General features: G+C 42.9%; 1 protein-coding gene across 3 annotated transcripts in view; it reads left to right on the plus strand.

Annotated features, from left to right (window-relative positions):
- Positions 1–18,403, plus strand: part of cdca2 (cell division cycle associated 2) — a 29,593-nt gene that overhangs the window by 5,449 nt on the left and 5,741 nt on the right. For all 3 annotated transcript variants that reach the window (XM_054773650.1, XM_054773651.1, XM_054773649.1), the window contains exons 5-14: positions 3,471–3,625; positions 3,820–3,966; positions 5,920–6,049; positions 6,256–6,587; positions 7,332–7,383; positions 7,461–7,532; positions 8,009–8,112; positions 8,215–8,277; positions 9,980–10,048; positions 18,090–18,243. In XM_054773650.1, the coding sequence (XP_054629625.1) occupies positions 3,471–3,625; positions 3,820–3,966; positions 5,920–6,049; positions 6,256–6,587; positions 7,332–7,383; positions 7,461–7,532; positions 8,009–8,112; positions 8,215–8,277; positions 9,980–10,048; positions 18,090–18,243 (1,278 nt within the window). The remainder of the gene's footprint in view (positions 1–3,470; positions 3,626–3,819; positions 3,967–5,919; positions 6,050–6,255; positions 6,588–7,331; positions 7,384–7,460; positions 7,533–8,008; positions 8,113–8,214; positions 8,278–9,979; positions 10,049–18,089; positions 18,244–18,403) is intronic.

Genomic DNA, 18,403 nt, shown 5'->3' on the forward strand with positions numbered 1-18,403 from the left:
CATGTTCAGGGCCATGTGCTTACAGTGTAACAGTGTTTCAAATACAGTATAGGACTGCAATCTGTGGCGTTTGGTTGGGGAGGATAAAATTGTAATGTACACGCCTTTTGTACAGTTAATATCTCATTATATTGTGGCATTTAGGGGAGTTTATGAAATCCGTTTTTATTTTTTCCCCAAACTCCATTTTTTCCATTTTTCTTTTTTTTTTAATTCTGTTTTTTTTTTTTTTATCCTTTCCACTTATTTTACCAGTATAGAGTGTTTGCTATTTGGGTTAGTGAATAAAATATCCATTAATTAAATACAAAAATACTTACATTTATTGATGCAATACATCATTGGCCCATTTTGTCCAGTAATTCAGAAATGAATTTAGCTTGACTAACTTTTCTAATGGGATGTCAGCCTCAGCACAAATTGCTGCAAAATCTTCAACAAACGGTAATGCCCGTGCTTGTGATTAAGGAAGATGTTGTCACAGATGTAATTCCAACCGCCTTATTAGTGTAAGATTTTTATGACACCTTTTACATTTTTTTGTGCGAGAGGCAAAAAATTATGCAACTCTGCACTAATGCATGAAAATTTCAGAGCACTTTTAAACCATAAAAACGGCCACAAGGTAGCAGAAGTGCATTTGATAAGAGCTCGGCAAGGATCATTTTAATGGAAGAATCACTTATGACAGGAAGGGATAGATAGATAGATAGATAGAAACTTTATTGATCTCCAAGAGAAATTCCCACCAAAGTGAGAGAGTGTGGAGTGTGTAGTTTGCAGAAGTTTATGCATTTTAGGGAAATTTTAATGTATGCACACACACACACACACACACACACACACACACGCATGCACACACATAGTTCAGTTCCAAATGTGAAAATTGTAAATAGTTCATAGTGTTATATTTGTAAATAAATAAATTAAATTATTTTGTTGTAAAGCAACCCATTTTTGTGTTATGTTGGTATAGTTGTTTAGATATTTCAGCTGTCACAAAAGCGAAAAATATTTCTGTCACAGTGAAAGTTATGCTTGAAATGTATCTTTTCACAAAAATTGGTGGTATTTTCTTTTTAGCGAAACATTTTTAGAAGACACAAGCATGTCCTTATTTTGTGCCAGGAACACCAACCTGTCAATTGCATCAGGCTTATATATATACAGTATATGCGTATGTATGTAAATATGAGTTTGGATGCAATGATATAATAATACGTAATGATAAATGTTATTTACCTTTGAAGAGGAGTGGTCGAGCATACGTCGTCGTGGTGGAGTTGGAGGAGGAGATATCGAAAAAAAGGACAAATCGTCGTCGTCGTTAGACTCTTCTAAAAGAGGTGGTGTAGAATTAAGCAGGCCTATTAACTCTTCATAAACTTTAATCACACGCTCTGTCCGGGTTGCATCGTACAGCTACAATTTAGCTTTCAATTTAGCTTTCTCTCCCCAGCGGCTTCCTGTACCTGTTGGTCCCATTAGCAGTGTCACAGTGCCCTCTACTGGTCAAGCATGTATAGCAGTATAAAGCAGTATAAATAATGGAGTTACAGTACTAAAAGGCAAAATCCATGAATAAATAGACCAGTCGGCTTGTGTTTGTATCTCCGAAAGTTTGCATGTCGGATGTTCGTAAGTTGGGGACTTAGTGCAGTTGTGACTGTGAAGCTTGCTGGACATCGTGAATCCATTGTTTTCAGCAGGTTTTTAAATCCGTTTTTTTCCACAATTGCAAGAGGGACCATATCTTTAGCAATGTGATAGGACACCGCTTTGTGTTGTCGCAGGAGTGGTGCAGCCAGCGCGCAACTTCACACATTGTTCGTATTGGAGTTTGTGCCATGTTTTAAGGTGCTCAAAAATAAAAAAAAATTATATTCGAAGTGGTTCCAAATTACTGAGCTAGGATGGCGTATTAGAGCCACATTCTGACCAATTCTTGCATTGCAGACGCTGTTGCTTTGAGCCGCGCTTCTGCTCCACCTCTTCTCCCTCCTCTTGGATGCATGGAGGGGGACGGGCCAGGAGCTTACACACAGTGCAGAGAAATGAGGGAGATACAGCGCAAATACAGTCTATATCGATATGAACGATCTGGTTGTTTTTGATATCGAACTTAAGGTAAATATTGATCTATTAAAAAAAATTATATATCGCCCAGCCCTACCTGCAGCCCTATTGTGGATACTGTTTTGTGAATGGCAATGTTAATTCTGTATTTGCGCTTTTATCAGGATCCTCACCAAACTCTAGTCTGACAAGAAGTGAATTGGCGGACAGAACTGTTCTATGTAAATTTTGTGGTGGTAGTGGAATCCCATAGTGGCTCAAAACGGGGAAAGGTGAAAATACATGTTTGTATCTGCATTTTTATCCAAGAGCACAATTGAATGGATTCGTGATTTGTACACATGCCTTTCATTCACAATGTGTTTTAGTAATCGCTTTGATGGTTTTTGAGTGATCTCCTAGCTAGCAAACCAGAAAACCAATCAGAGAGCAGCGATGACAACAGTACCGCTCCTTCCCGGAAGGCATATATTGTGGTTTTTCCGTCTCTCATCCAACATCCGTGACCACTGACCTCGCAGACAGTATTCTGGTTGAATGGATAAAAATTCCCACAGACACTCTAAAATGTTGTAGAAAGACTTCCAAGAAGAGTAGATTATGTAATGCTTTTTTTTTTTTTTTTTTTTTAAACTTTCTGTAGGCATAAATGTCCCAATTTTTTTGTTTATATAATGTCACTTTAAGTACAATCCTATGCACATGTTTTCAGGAAATCGTTGAGACAGTATCTATCGCACACCCTGCCCACCTATCAGATGATCTGGGCTTGACTTCATTTGCTTTTTCTTATTTTCTCCTCTACCCTTCATCAGGAATTATGTTAAATGGCAAACACTGCAGTAAAAAAAAATAGTCCTGTATTTGCGTTTATTAGTTTGACGTGTACTGAAATTAAATCTTATTTGACTAAAATTAGGTTTTTATACAATATTGGACATGAAGTTTTATTTGACTATTGATTCATTGTTTGAATTAAAGATGCTAAAAATAAGCTATCGAAACAAAATATCTTAGTTTTGTATGTTAAGTCATTGCAGATGAAACCTCACACATCAGCTTAATGTAACAAACTAATCAGGCAGGGGTTTTATTGCAAATAGTTTGAAGGAAATTAGATTTTTGTCTGCGTTTGTAATTGACAAACTGCTTCCCTCTCTCTCTTTGTAATTAGTACATTTTCAAATGGGCTGCGTGCTGAAACAAAAATGCTACCCATTATCCTCTCATGCTGCTCTTAACCAATTAGGACAGCAAAATCTATGATAAAACACATATCCGTTTTCTTTAATGTAATTTCATCTTAAATGTATTCATATGATTTAATATTGTAATCACACTTTCTTTTTGTGACTATAACGTGCCTATTTGATGGGGTGTATTTGTTATCTCAGATGAGAACAACCAGGACGGAGGGAAGGAGAACCACCCTCCAGTGACGTCACCTGCCCCCAGCAAGAGGCGGCGTGTGGGCCGCCTGGAAGGCTGTCAAGTGAAGATTAGAGAAGAGCATACTCTATTCTTCGACTTGAACTGCAGTGACAAGGAGGTAGTTTCGCTCTGACCATAGACTTTCTTGACTGCTCTCAGTATCTGCTTCTTGGTCACGTATGTCAATGGCAGATATACTGTGTACTATTCTTTTCAGTGATTTTTTTCACCCTTCCTTTCTCATCACTTTTCCTGTTAGTGCCTTTCAAGTAGATCGAAAGCATTGAAAATCTTCCCTCATGTCCTCTGCAGGAGGATAAAGCATTGAAGGAAAGCAGTGATATTGTCACCAAAGAAGGACTGCCATCAAGTGAGAGGGAAGAGGTCCATCCGGTGCTTTTTTCCCTCCCCCTGCATGTTGAACATGAGCCACCCACGTCCTTGGAGCTACACCGACAGGTGATATTCCATTCTAGTTAATAGACATGATGCAAATGTATTTATCACAGGGCTACAATCTATTTGTGACTGTGGGTTGGGTGGGGGAGCTAAGATGACGTAATTGTCTAATTTGTATAATTGGCCATGAAGCATGTGCATGTAATTCACAAAAAGTGAGTTAATAAAAAAAAAAAAGTAAGGCTGTCAAAAATAGTGCGTTAACGGCGGTATCTAATATATTTAATTAATTAGAACGTGTGAAATTCTCTTTTCATTGTGTAAATGATCATTTTGATGATGGTTATCTATCCAGTTTCTAAAGCCAACATGGCAAACACATATAGGCAAATAACATGACCGTGGAATGTCTGGAATTGAATGAGAAAGTCACTATATTTATAAATGTGGTGGTGTTATTATTATTAATATTATTATTATTATTATTATTATTATTGGAAAATATTACCTGACATGAATGTGGTAGGTTGGGTTGATATCAATGCCGTTCTTCTTGTGCAGTGTGATAAGTGACCATTAGAATTGTAATTGCATGTGATGTGATGCCAGTCATGTTATGTGGCTGTATGTGTAGCTCATATTCATATTTGTGGACCGCAGTCCCAGGGAGATTTATTTTGCGTTCCACAAAGAAATGCAAAGTGAGTATGAAAACTGTCATAACCACCCAAAGCACATTATGTAAATGGCGCATTGTTGGCACTTTTTGGATGGATTTTCCGGAGGCTTCATAGGCGGAATAGGTGCGTCCCATTATGTGCATTATATTTCATTGAAAGTAATGTGTGCCGGTTGGTCAATAAATCAACGAAAAGCAGTTAATTTGCATTTCTTGCAATTATTTTCAGATGGCAAAGATATATAGTGGTCAGGGATTTATCGTGCATTTATCGTTATTAAGGTAAAACTGCCCAATTTAAGGTAATATCGATTTGAGGTCATATCGCCCAGCCCTACCATGTATGTAACTCCAACAGAAACATGTCTGTAGTCCATTCATTGCAACAACTTCCTCATTGTCACGAGACAGACCTTGAGATGCGTTCACGGACACTCCGAACATCACAACAACGTCTTTATCCTGCATGTATGGGTGGGCTAAATAAACAGAAATGCAATGAAAATCAATAAGTGGACAGGATATTCATATCACTCACTTTGTAACTCTTCATGGAGAAGTACAATTTTCTGCATTTAAGTGTCCTTAGAAATCCCAGAAATTCATTCAAAACATGTGAATTTAACTTAAATGACATAGTGTCTTTGAACGCCACTCCTCATTGCTCATAATAACAGTTAAAAGTCTGATTAAAATATTCTGCTATTAAAGAAACCAGTGTTAGGTAAATACATTTTCAGACATGTGTGCCATCTCTTGACTTGACTTAAAATTTGAAGTGAATTTGGCACTGTTGCTTCATACATACATACATACATACATACATAATCGGATTAAAAAAAAAATTTTAATCATTTGACAGCCCTAATAAAAAGCTTTTTGAGAAAGTGTATCAAGAGGGGGTCTGAATATTCATTAAATATAGCAACAAAGACGTGAGTTGGCAACACTGATCCCTTCTGCTACGTCTTATTGTTCTCTAAGCTACGTTCACAGACGGTGCGATTATAATATGCTTATTTGTGGTACAAATGATTGTATGGCGAACACTGGTATGTCAGGGGTGGCTTGGGAGCCATTTTTGGCCTGCAACTAATTAAATTTTGCCCTTGGCATATTGTGAAAATAAAATTCATATAATTATTAATGAGATATGATTAGATAATACAAATGCGCTGTGTCACCAAGATGTGAATGTCTTGTTCAAATAGCTTAGCGTATATTATCCCACACTGGATTGGATTTAGCATCTTCAAGTTTAGAAAAAGTTTGGGCACACCTGTGTTATGTGAAGACACTTGAACTACCCAATGTCACATATTCTCTGTCAACAGGACAATGTTTTTGAACCTAAAAGCTCCAGCCAAGCATGTCCTAGTGACCCGACTCCAGCTTCACCGGATGACTCTTCCTCTGCTTTCCAAAGCTCATCCCTTCCATCTGTACTGGTGATGAAGCCAGCAGGTAAAACACCCGCTGCTCTCAGTTAGTCATGCAAGGGTACGTCTTTCATCTGAGTTAGACTTAGATCCAGAGAGAATGCATTGTGAAAATCATAATACTGTGTATGTAAAATACATATACCGGTACTGTAGTTGTATTTATTTTTACAGTATTGACATGCACAACCTGAAAATGTACAGCTAATGACTTTTTTCTTGTCGGAACAGAAGAGGAAGATTCTTCTGTAACCCCTGCTGCAAAGATGAAAAAGAGGCGAGTGCATTTTGGAGGCCCTCTGTCTCCTGAGTTTTTTGATAAGCACCTGCCTCCCAGCACCCCATTGCAGAAGGGGGGGACACCAGGTCGAGCCCCCACACCAAGTGGGATCTTCAAGCTGCGCTCTGCGTTAAAGACACCTCAAATGAATGAGACGCCTGCCCCACAAGACCAGCCAGACCTCAACAGTCCCTCTGGGTTTGGTGCTTCCCCGGTTCTTGCAATACCTCGCAAATGCAGCATGATCTCTGTAGAAGAAGACAGAGTGGAAGAGAATGGAAAGGTATGGTACCTGTCATTTTTTTTAAGGTTAGAAAATGATATGGTGACACTGTTACAGTGCACACAGTCATTGTGCAAATGTTACACAACAAAGTGCAGGGGTGTCCAAAGTGCGGTCCACGGCTGTTTTTTCTATTGGCCCGCTGCACATTCTAAAAATATAATTTTACGAGAAAGCTTAACAAAAATTACAACAACAAAAATGGAAAAATCAGCAATAATTTTACATGATTAAAGTCAAAAATTGAGAGGAAAAAAAGTGTCATAATATGAAGAAAAATAACATCTTAGGAGTAAAAAGTTGAAATACTGTGTTCCCTAGTTTAACGTGGGGGTTAGGTTCCAAAAAATACCCGCGTTAAGTGAAATCCGTGTAGTAGACGGGTTTTTTTTTCCGTTCACTGTTTTTTCATTCATTATATATATATTTTTTGTTTACACAGGATGTTTTTTCATGTACAGGATTTTTTACGAGGTTGGGCAAGTATTTGAAAACTGAAATATTTGGAAACATATGTTTTTTTCTTTGAAGTATGTATAAGGTCTTAAGTATCTACATGTGTTGGTTTACAGTGTCGAAGTGGCCCGTGCATCCTTTCACTTTTCAGTATGTGGCCCTCGGTGGAGAAAGTTTTCTCTGATATAGTGTGTTCATTATCAAAGGCATGCATTGCACTTGCACAAATGTATCCATCACTATTTGGTTTAGGTTATTCATATTGTGCTTTTGTATGTGTGTTTCTAGATCATTTTTCCTCCCATAGAAGATAGTGACTCCAAAGTAATAAGCGAATCAGGTTGGTTATTGCATTGGAGTGACACTTAATGCTTATGGTGTGCAATCAAATGCAGAATGCATCCTTTTTTTTAATAGAATGGATAACTAATGCCCAGCTGAATTTAAATGATGCATTACAAGATGAACTTTCTCCAGTGGAGATGTCAGGTAATATTGTACTTTTTTTTTCTTTTTTTTTTTTTGTTGAGTCATGTTAAAATGATTTATATTGACGTTATGCTCACTTTCACATGTTTATTTTCACTTTAATACATTTGCAACAACAACAAAAAAGGAAAATTAAATTTTTTGTTGTTCTTGCATACCAAGTGAGGGCTGGTGAGGGGGAAAAATGATTTCTAATCTGAATAATTCAAGGGGTCTGTGCAAATTAATTAAATGTACTCTATTGGACCTCTGGACAAATATTTTAGTCGTCATTAGAATAATTTTATCAATTATTTTTAACACACGCACATATCATTTTTAAATTGTAAAACATAACTCTTAAATTAACAATGATTGAAATCCCTGAAGTATCCAGTATATTCAGTGTCTTAGTGTTGCAGAGTATCCATATTGTATCAGTTATTAGTTGTCTTTTTTCTTTCTTTTTGTTCCCTTACAACCTGGGACTAATGCAGCCACTCAGGTTAGTATGCTGAATGAGCTGATGTCAATGTCAGAGGAGGAACAACCTGCAGCAGTCTCAAAAGCCCCAGGCAGATTGAGGAACCACAAGAAAAAGGTCTGCCCATGTTCAGCAGGTTTTCAGTTTTATAATCAGACTTTTTTTAGATTATGGTCAATCTGTGCATGAGCCCAAACCTTTCCTGATCTCTTATTGCAGGAAGTGGCCAAGCCTGAATCCACTGTTGAACTTCCAGATGGTCGCAGGAGTCGGAAAAGAAAGGTATTATGACTGCTTTCACCTTGATCATCACTTGTAGGAAGCACCATCCAGCACGAGTTGTTTTTTTTTAACCTGTCGAGTGTCATAACATCTTCCATTTGTTCTATTTTTTTAAATCAGGGGTGTGGAGTTCATTTTAGTTCACATACATTTTAGCCACATACAAGTACAGTTTGATGTCAAGTGGGTCGGACCAGTAGAATCATAACATAATTAGAGTGGATCCCTGTACATTCATGGCCCTGCAGATTTATAGATTTTTTTTTTTGGTTAAAATTAGGGATGTACCGATCATTATCAGCCGATTTCCGTGAAAAAGCATGTGATCCTTGCCTTTCGTCGTCTATCAAAATATATACTGTATATATATATATATTTTTTTTTTTTCTCGTAAGTCAGTAATAATTTATGAATAGGTGATAATATAGGTAAAATGTACAGCATGCATGTTCCATTGCTAGAAAAGCCCACAAATTCGTGAAGTGTTGATATTTCGCACTTTGGGAGGCGCAAAGGTGAAACAGTATAACTTCTACAAGTGACTCAGATTGCATCTGATCATTGACCATCTTACATTATCATTCATTAGTGATGAGTACCAAACATTTTTATGTTTTAAAATGTGCCTATTAAGTGTGTGAGGCATATTGAAGAAAGAAGGGGGCGGTTCTGGAGATTAAACTCATCTAATAATTACAACAGTCACTTTTATTGCAAATGTTGTTGTGAAATAGGAGGAAAACGTCAAGCTAGGAGGGTTTGGAAGGAGAGGGCGAACGAGCAGTGTGTAAAAAAAACTACACATTTTTATAGACGTATCAGTTACTTGCATGTTTTTTTTGGGGGGGGGGGGGTTGCTCTTAACCAATTAGGACAGCAAAATCTATGATAAAACACATATCCGTTTTCTTTAATGTAATTTCATCTTAAATGTATTCATATGATTTAATATTGTAATCACACTTTGTTTTTGTGACTATAACGTGCCTATTTGATGGGGTTGCCATTCGCTGGTGGCCTTGGTAGGTGGCCCCCCATGAAAAGCAGGGATCTACTGTCTGGTGGCAAAATAGCCTGTTAGTCACCACTCATGTATCGTCTGCTTACAACAATGTCCTAACATCTCTCACCCAAAGATTGCCTTATTCCACGGGAAGCGTGGCCACAAACAATCTGTTTTGTCACCATGAAGGCGACAGATGGCCCTTATGAACGAGTTATGGATATGTAATGCGGGACAGTCGTTCACCAGCTGCACCGGGCAACAACCACAACAACAACCCTATTGTGACCACCCCCAAGGGGACATAAATAGAGTAACTCCACACTTAAAAATGTAGAATTTAAAGGTGAAAGGTTTGCCTCCATTCAACGTTTGCAGATTACCGTGCCCGCTAAACTTGGATTACGCTCCTGCGTCGAGGCGACATTGTACGCTACGCAGCCTCGCTCTCTTCTCCAAACCCAACTGAGCAGCGTGACGTGCACCTCCAAAAACGTCTGACCTCGTGTCGCAGCACCATGTACCACACAGTCAGTCCCCCCCCCAAGCTTTTCGGCAGAGAAGTGCACGTCACACACTCACCCCAAACGAAGAGCTATGAAAGGATTAAGGCTGCATTGGAGGGGACGGAGCATCGACTACGCAGGATGCGGGATTTCGAGAGATTGTATCATGAATCTCAACTTTCTGTTCCCTTAGATGCCTGAAGAAAGTGAACCTCTAAAGAGGTTTACACGCTCTGCTACCAAGCCATCTGAGAAGATTAAGGTGAGTTAACCAAAGCTTGTTTTACACTGATACTGTCAGGAAAAATCAATCCATCAGCATGTGTCTTGCCATCTATGCCTCTAGTGCACCCTTTCTGTAGTGAAATGACATGCCCCACAATGATTACATTTATCTAGCAACTACAAGGTGTGTTTATGATCTTACTCCTGAGGCAAGGTAAATGTTACTTTATAAATTTCCAGGTCTGGAAAAGTATGAAAAATTGAGACTCGTGTATGGAAGAATATTCATGTTTCTAAGACTGCTACCACTGTTGTGTTAAAAACAAAGATAAAATTATAAATAACTTTAAAAAAAAAAGGAAGGAAAAAAAAAGGATTGGTCTGTTTTTCTAAGGCGCTTGCTAGGGCAGCTAACATGTTTGTGTGAGAGCACACAGTAGGTGATGCATCCCGGAGAACATTTGGAAGTTGAATGGCCAGTCCTCTGCTCTTATCCTCCACCAACCTTTTTGTTTGAGCTGCAGGATACGTAGCTGTAATGTCCTGGAAATTATACGGTGACATAATGACATCCATAGTCCGAATACTGAAAACAAAAACAATTAATTCCCGAATTTATATACGTGATACAAGGGCTGCAACAAAAAATAATTTTCTTAGGTGATTAATCTGAAGCTTGTTTCGGTGAAATGAGTAATCGGTTAGGCCCTAGACGGACTAAACCAGTATGAACCAAACACAAACAGTTAGTGGTTTGGCCTGGAGTATATCAGAAAAGAGGCAAAAATGTTGATAACTGTTTTCCAAAGTCAAACCTGATGTGTGTCAATACAGTATCTTGTTTTGCATAAAACACAAATATAATAGGTCCGCTTTAATGGATGACTAAAGAAATAAAAATTAAAAAAAATCACATTTGAGAGGCTGAAATCAGGATATTTATGTTTTTAAATCCATCCATCCATTTTCTATATCGCTTCTTCCTCTCCAGGGTCGCGGGGGCATGCTGGAGCCTATCCCAGCTGACTTCGGGCGACAGGCGGGGTACACCCTGGACTGGTCGCCAGCCAATCGCAGGGCACATTTTGACAAACAACCATTCACACTCACATTCATACCTATGGACAATTTAGAGTCGCCAATTAACCTCACCTGCAAGACAATTAATTAAACACCAAAATAGTTGTCGATTAATTGGATAACCTATTAATCATCGATTCATTGTTTAATTGTTGCAGCTGTAATGACACATCTATTAACTGAGTCTGGAAAAAGTATGGAGTTTAGAAAAATCAAATCCATAAGATCCCTGGAGTTAAGTCAAGCAGCGTTAGCCAGTGAGCTAGAAGGTTGTCATTTCACTGTACTGCACATTTCCTACGGTGTCTGATAGTGAGGTTTAACCAACGTACAATCACAATTCCTCCCTGAGTTACCACCTTATCGTGGTGGAGTTTGCGTGTCCTGATGATCCTAGGAGCTAAGTTGTCAGGTGTTTTTATGCCCCTCGTAGGGTCACCCACGACAAACGGGTCCTAGGTGAGGGACCAGACAAAGAGTAGCTCAATAGACCTCTCTGATGACAAAAAACATTGGACCACGTTTTCCCTTGCACGGACGCGGATCACCGCGGCCCCCCTCTGGAGCCAGGCCTGGAGGAGGGGCACGATGGCGAGCGTCTGGTGGCCGGGCCTACGCCCATGGGGCCCGGCCGGGCACAGCCCGAAGAGATGACATGGGTCCCCCCTCCAATGATCTCACCTCTCATGGGAGAGGCCAAAGGGGTCCGGTGTAGAGTGAACATGGTGGCCGCCGAAGGCGGGGACCTTGGCGGTCCGATCCTCGGCTAGAGAAACTAGCTCTTGGGACAGGGAATGTCACCGCACTGGTAGGGAAAGAGCCTGAGCTGGTGCATGAGTTTGAGACGTTCCGGCTAGATATAGTCAGACTCACCTCAACGCACAGCAAGGGCTCTGGAACCAGTCCTCTTGAGAGGGGTTGGACCATGTTCCACTCTGGCGTTGCCAGCAGTGAGAGGCAACAGGCAGGGGTGGCAATTCTTTTTGCGCCCCGGCTTGTGGCCTGCATGTTGGAGTTTAACCCGGTGAACGAGAGGGTAGTTTCCCTCCGCCTTCGAGTGGTGGGGACGGATCCTGACTGTTGTTTGTGCTTATGCGCCAAACAGCAGTTCAGAATACCCACCCTTTTTGAAGTCTCTAGAGCAGTGGTCACCAACGTTTTTCCTTGTGAGAGCTACTTTTCCATTCCATTCCATTCCATTTTCCTCCGCTTATCCGGGTCCGGGTCGCGGGGGCAGCAGTCTTAGTAGGGAAGCCCAGACTTCCCGGTCCCCGACCACCTCCTCCAGCTCCACCGGGAAGACACCGAGGCGTTCCCAGGCCAGCTGTGAGACATAATCCCTCCAGCGTGTCCTAGGTCTTCCCCGGGGCCTTCTCCCGGCTGGGCATGCCCAAAACACCTCACCAGGGAGGCGTCCGGGAGGCATCCGGACTAGATGCCCGAGCCACCTCAGCTGGCTCCTCTTGATGTGAAGGAGCAGCGGCTCTACTCTGAGCTCCTCTCGGATAACCGAGCTCCTCACCCTGTCTCTTAGGGTGAGTCCCGCTACCCTACGAAGAAAACTCATTTCGGCCGCTTGTATCCGCGATCTCGTTCTTTCGGTCATGACCCAAAGCTCATGACCATAGGTGAGGGTGGGAACATAGATCGATCGGTAAATTGAGAGCTTTGCCTTCCGGCTCAGCTCTCTCTTCACCACGACGGTCCGGTACAGCGACCGCATTACTGCAGACGCTGCGCCGATCCGCCTATCGACCTCACGCTCCAACCTTCCCTCACTCGTGAACAAGACCCCGAGATACTTGAACTCCTCCACCTGGGGCAGGACCTCATTCCCAACCCGGAGGGAGCAATCCACCCTTTTCTGACTGAGAACCATGGCCTCGAATTTGGAGGTGCTGAGTCTCATCCCAGAAGCTTCACACTCAGATGCAAACCGTCCCAGTAAACGCTGCAGGTCACAGCTCGATGAGGCCATCAGGACCACATCGTCTGCAAATAGCAGAGATGAGATCCTAGTGCCCCCGAACTGGACTCCCTCTACACCTTGGCTGCGCCTAGAAATTCTGTCCATGAAAATTATGAACAGAATCGGTGACAAAGGGCAGCCTTGGCGGAGGCCAACGTTCACCGGAAACAGGCTTGACTTACTACTGGCAATGCGAACCAGGCTCCTGCTCCGGTTGTACAAGGACTGAATGGCACGTAGTAGCGCGCCACCAATCCCATACTCCCGGAGCACCCCCCACAGGACACCGCGAGGGACACGGTCGAATGCCTTTTCCAGGTCCACAAAGCACATGTAGACCGGTTGGGCAAACTCCCAAGTACCCTCCAGGACCCTTGCAAGGGTGTAGAGCTGGTCCAGTGTTCCGCGACCAGGACGAAAACCACATTGCACCTCCTGTAGCCGAGGTTCGATTAACGGTCGTACCCTTCTCTCCAGCACCCTGGAATAGACTTTCCCAGGGAGGCTGAGGAGTGTGATCCCCCTATAGTTGGAACACACCCTCCGGTCACCCTTCTTGAAAAGGGGGACCACCACCCCAGTCTGCCAATCCAGAGGTACTGTTCCCGACTTCCACGCAATGTTGAAGAGACGTGTCAGCCAAGAGAGCTACTTTTACAAAATGAAAATGGCCAAGAGCTACTCATTTTTGTAACATTTATTTTCGGAGCTTATTTTAAACCCAAACAAAGCGAATATGCTTGTTTTACCAGAACATTAACAAAATGCTGGTGTCCACAACTCACATTTTGTATTTCAGAATGCATTTCTTTCTACTGTTCTTTCATTATTAACTGAAAACCTGAATGAAAAGCAGGCTTGCGGACACCTCATGTGGTCGTGGGGGTTACCTGGTGCCCGCAGGCACCACGTTGGTGACACCTGCTTTAGAGGAAGTACTGGAGAGTGCTCCCTCAGGCGATTCCCTTATTCTGCTGGAGGACTTCATCGCTCATGTTGGCAGCGACAGTGAGACCTGGAGAGGCGTGATTGGGAGGAATGGCCCCCCTGATCTGAACCCAAGCGGTGCTTTGTTATTGGACTTCTGTGCTTGTCACAGATTGTCGATAACAAACACTGTGTTCAAGCATAAGGGTGTCCACATGTGCACTTGGCTCCAGGACACCCAAGGCCACACTTCCATGATTGACTTTGTGGTCGTATCATCGGACTTGCGGCCATATGTTTTGGACACTCGGGTAAAGAGAGGGGCGGAGCTGTCAACTGATCACCAGCTGGTGGTAAATTGGCTCCAATGGTGGGGGGAGGATGCCGGTCAGACCTGGCAGGTCCAAACGTATTGTGAGGGTCTGCTGGGAACGACTGGCAGAGTCCCCTGTCAGAGAGAGTTTCAACTCCCACTTCCGGGAGAGCTTTGACCATGTTCCGAGGGAGGTGGCGAACATTGAGTCTGAATGGGCCATGTTCCGTGCCTCTATTGTCGAGGCGTAAGGTGGTCGGTTCCTGTTGTGGCGGTAATCCCAGAACCCGTTGGTGGACACCAGTGGTGAGGGATGTCGTCAAGATGAAGAAGGAGTCCTATTGGGCCTTTTTGGCTCGTGGGACTCTGGAAGCAGCTGACAGGTATCGGCAGGCCAAGTGGTCTGCGGCTCTGGCAGTCGCTGAGGCAAAAACTCAGACATGGGAGGAGTTCGGAGAAGCCGTGGAGAACGACTTTGGGACGGCTTCGAAGAGATTCTGGACCACCATTCGGCGTCTCAGGAGGGGGAAGCAGTGCACAGTCAACACCTTGTATGGTGGGGATAGTGTGCTGCTGACCTTGACTCGGGAAGTTGTGGATCAGTGGAAAGAATACTTCGAAGACCTCCTCAATCCCACCGACATGTCTTCCTATGAGGAAGCAGAGCCTGGGGACTCCATTGTAGGCTCTCCTATCTCTGGGGCTGAGGTTGTCAAAAAGATCCTCGGTGGCAGGGCCCCGGGGGTGGATGAGATCCGCCCGGAGTTCCTTAAGGCCATGGATGCTGTAGGCATGTCTTGGTGGACACAAATCTGCAGCATCGCGTGGACATCAGGGGCAGTACCTCTGGATACTGGTGGTGGTTCCCAGACGGGGGACCAAAGGGTGTGTTCCAACTATCGTAGAATCATACTCCTCAGCCTCCCTGGTAAGGTTTATTCAGGGGTTCTGGAAAGGAGGATCCGCCGGATAGTTGAATCTCGGATCAGGAGGAGCAGTGTGGTTTTCGTCGTGGTCGTGGAACTGTGGACCAGCTTTACACTCTCAGCAGGGTCCTTGAGGGTGCATGGGAGTTTGCCCAACGAGTCTACATGTGTTTTATGGACTTGGAGAAGGCATTCGACCGTGTTCCTCGAGGAATTCTGTGGGGGGTACTCCGGGAGTATGGGGTATCGGACCAGCTAATTCAAGCTGTTCGTTCCCTGTATGACCGGTGTCAGAGTTTGGTTCGCATTGCCGGCAATAAGTCGGACCTGTTTCCAGTGAGGGTTGGACTCTGCCAGGGCTGCCCTTTGTCACCAATTCTGTTCATTAGTTTTTGGACAGAATTTCTAGGCGCAGCCAGGGCGTTGAGGGGTTCCGGTTTGGTGACTGCAGGATTGAGTCTCTGCTTTTTTCAGATGATGTGGTCCTGCTGGCTTCATCTAGCCATGAACTTCAACTTTCACTGGATTGGTTCACAGCCGAGTGTGAAGTGGCCGGGATGACAATCAGCACCTCCAAGTCCGAGTCCATGGTTCTCGCCCGGAAAAGGGTGGAATGCCATCTCCAGGTCGGGGATGAGATCCTGCCCCAAGTGGAGGAGTTTAAGTACCTTGGGGTCTTGTTCACGAGTGAGGGAAGGATGGAACGCGAGATCAACAGGCGAATTGGTGCGGCCTCTGCAGTGATGCGGACTCGACATCGGTCTGTTGTGGTAAAGAGAGAGCTAAGCCAAAAGGCAAAGCTCTCAATTTACCGGTCGATCTACGTTCCTACCCTCACCTATGGTCATGAGCTTTGGGTAATGACCGAAAGGACAAGATTGCGGGTACAAGCGGCCGAAATGAGTTTTCTCCGTAGGGTGGCTGGGATCTCCCTTAGAGATAAGGTGAGAAGCACTGTCATCCGGGAGAGACTCGGAGAAGAACCGCTACTCCTTCGCATTGAGAGGAGCCAGATGAGGTGGCTTGGGCATCTGGTCAGGATGCCTCCCGAACGCTGGATGAAGTGGCCGGGGAGAGGAAAATCTGGGCCTCCCTGCTTAGGCTGTTGCCCCCGCGACCCGATCTTGGATAAGATGGATGGATGGACAATCACAATTCCACCAGTTGGCATCTGATAGACATGCACACTGCACTTCTGTTGTATTCTGTTGGTAAAAAAAACACAGGTAAAATTAAGAAAGATTTAAAGTTTATAATCTGTGTTATGGTTTGCGGCTCCACGCTATTTTCCACGCTACTAGTGGAAGAGGGAGCAAAATGGCTCTTGGCTGTAATAGTAAAGGTTACCGACCCCTGTTCTCGTTACACAGTATATACTGTATGTCGCATGACACGCACGAGCACAAACATTGCGTGTCGCTTGGCTGGATGGTGACACGCGATAATCGCCCTACCGCGTAAGTTCCATTGAAAATGAATGGAGTCAAGGCGATGTCGCCTCCCGTGTGTGACGCCCGTAAGTCTTTATCAGTAATACAGTGAAAATGAGAGGAAATGTGAATGTTTACTTTGCACGTCAGTTTCTGTCTGTGGCCCTAAATTTTCTGCATGTACTCCTAAAATTTAAAGTCAGGGGCTACTGTGCTTCCAGTAAAAAAAATAAAATAAAAAAAAATTATTCTGGAGCCCTGATTTCACTGTTTCATTTTATGGCTGGTTGGTTATTTGCATTTGTGCCAAATCGCAAGCGCAGGCATCAGGTGTTGTGCAGCGCATGCCATGCTGTCTTTGCTACTTTACAGGGTAATATCACATAGCCATGTAAGACAGTTGTATGACTAAAATACCAAGTACCAGTGCACCAGACAAGTTTATCAAAAAAGGCAAGCCTGGATTTATAGGGACACTGCTAAGATTGAAAGATCGTGGCTACTCAGCCAGTAGGGGTATGTTTAGAAATGCTTTCATTGCATTGACATACAGCTGTGAAAAAAATTGGAACGCCCCATGGTGTAACTCTTCTTCTCCTGAACCACTCCACACAAAACGGGAAACCAAACCATGCAACCTCACTGTGTTGCCTGCGCTGCTATTGACATCTTTGCAGGGAATTGTGCATGCCATAGAAACTAGTTATCCATAAGTTGTTGACAATTTGTCTACAGATTTAAAAATTTGATGATATCTGTATTACATGCCGTGTTTCCCATACATTCATTTATTTGCAGCGATCCGCCACAAATAGATTTCTATACGCACAGACAGCGCTGCCTTTAACCGACAAAAAGAAGCGGCAGAAGAAACTTTTTGTAGTTCTAAACGTATTTGTTTGGATTTCCATGGTTTTTACTCAACTTTTTGCAAATGCATCATGGCCAATTATGAAAATGTGACAATTGTGTGATTACATTAAATGCCTTATACAGGCTTCATTGATGAATTCATTATTTGAAGAGCATCTATCAGGACTGGCTCACTCTTTTTCCACCCTGCCTTCTCTGGAAGATGACCAGCTGCTATCATTTTCCACGGCTCAACGTAGCTTACCTGTCAAAATGATTGGTACCGTCTCATTAAATAAACACAGGAAAAGTTGTGCAATTAACAATTACTGACTTCATTTTTTTTTTTTAATCAAATAATAGCTTGTAGGTCAATAATTGTGTATTTGAAGTCATGTTCTTCAGACAGTCATGTCAGTCTAAAAGTCTGGAAATAATGGTCTGATTTAGTCTCTCCACAAACAAGAAAAGGTGGTCATTGTGTTTTTTGCACAGTGCAGCAGAAAGCAAAGATTAAGAGCTTCACATTTGGGCTGATAAACTGTTCATGTTGATGTGGAAATCATATAATCTCACCACAGATTGCAGCTGCACGTCGGTGGAAAAAGGAGGTGAACCACTCTCTTTACGGATCTCGCAAATATGCATCCAGAACTCCTAGCCTTAGTCCCATCCCGGAGTCCTTCAAAAACCAGTCTTCAGCTCCACAAGACACGCCGACCAGCTGCTTCACAGGTAAAAGATGTACACGCAATTTTAAGACCAGCTGAAAAAATGGCAAGAATATACATTTTTCACTGTTGGATCTTAAGGAGGTTCTAAGTAGAGCTTCAAAATGCAAAAAGAAGAAATGAGAGTGAGACAAAAATTGGAGTAAGCAATTTATTGCAAACAA

Source organism: Dunckerocampus dactyliophorus, chromosome 4 (genome assembly GCF_027744805.1).
Source record: "Dunckerocampus dactyliophorus isolate RoL2022-P2 chromosome 4, RoL_Ddac_1.1, whole genome shotgun sequence".
Taxonomy (NCBI): Eukaryota; Metazoa; Chordata; class Actinopteri; order Syngnathiformes; family Syngnathidae; genus Dunckerocampus; species Dunckerocampus dactyliophorus.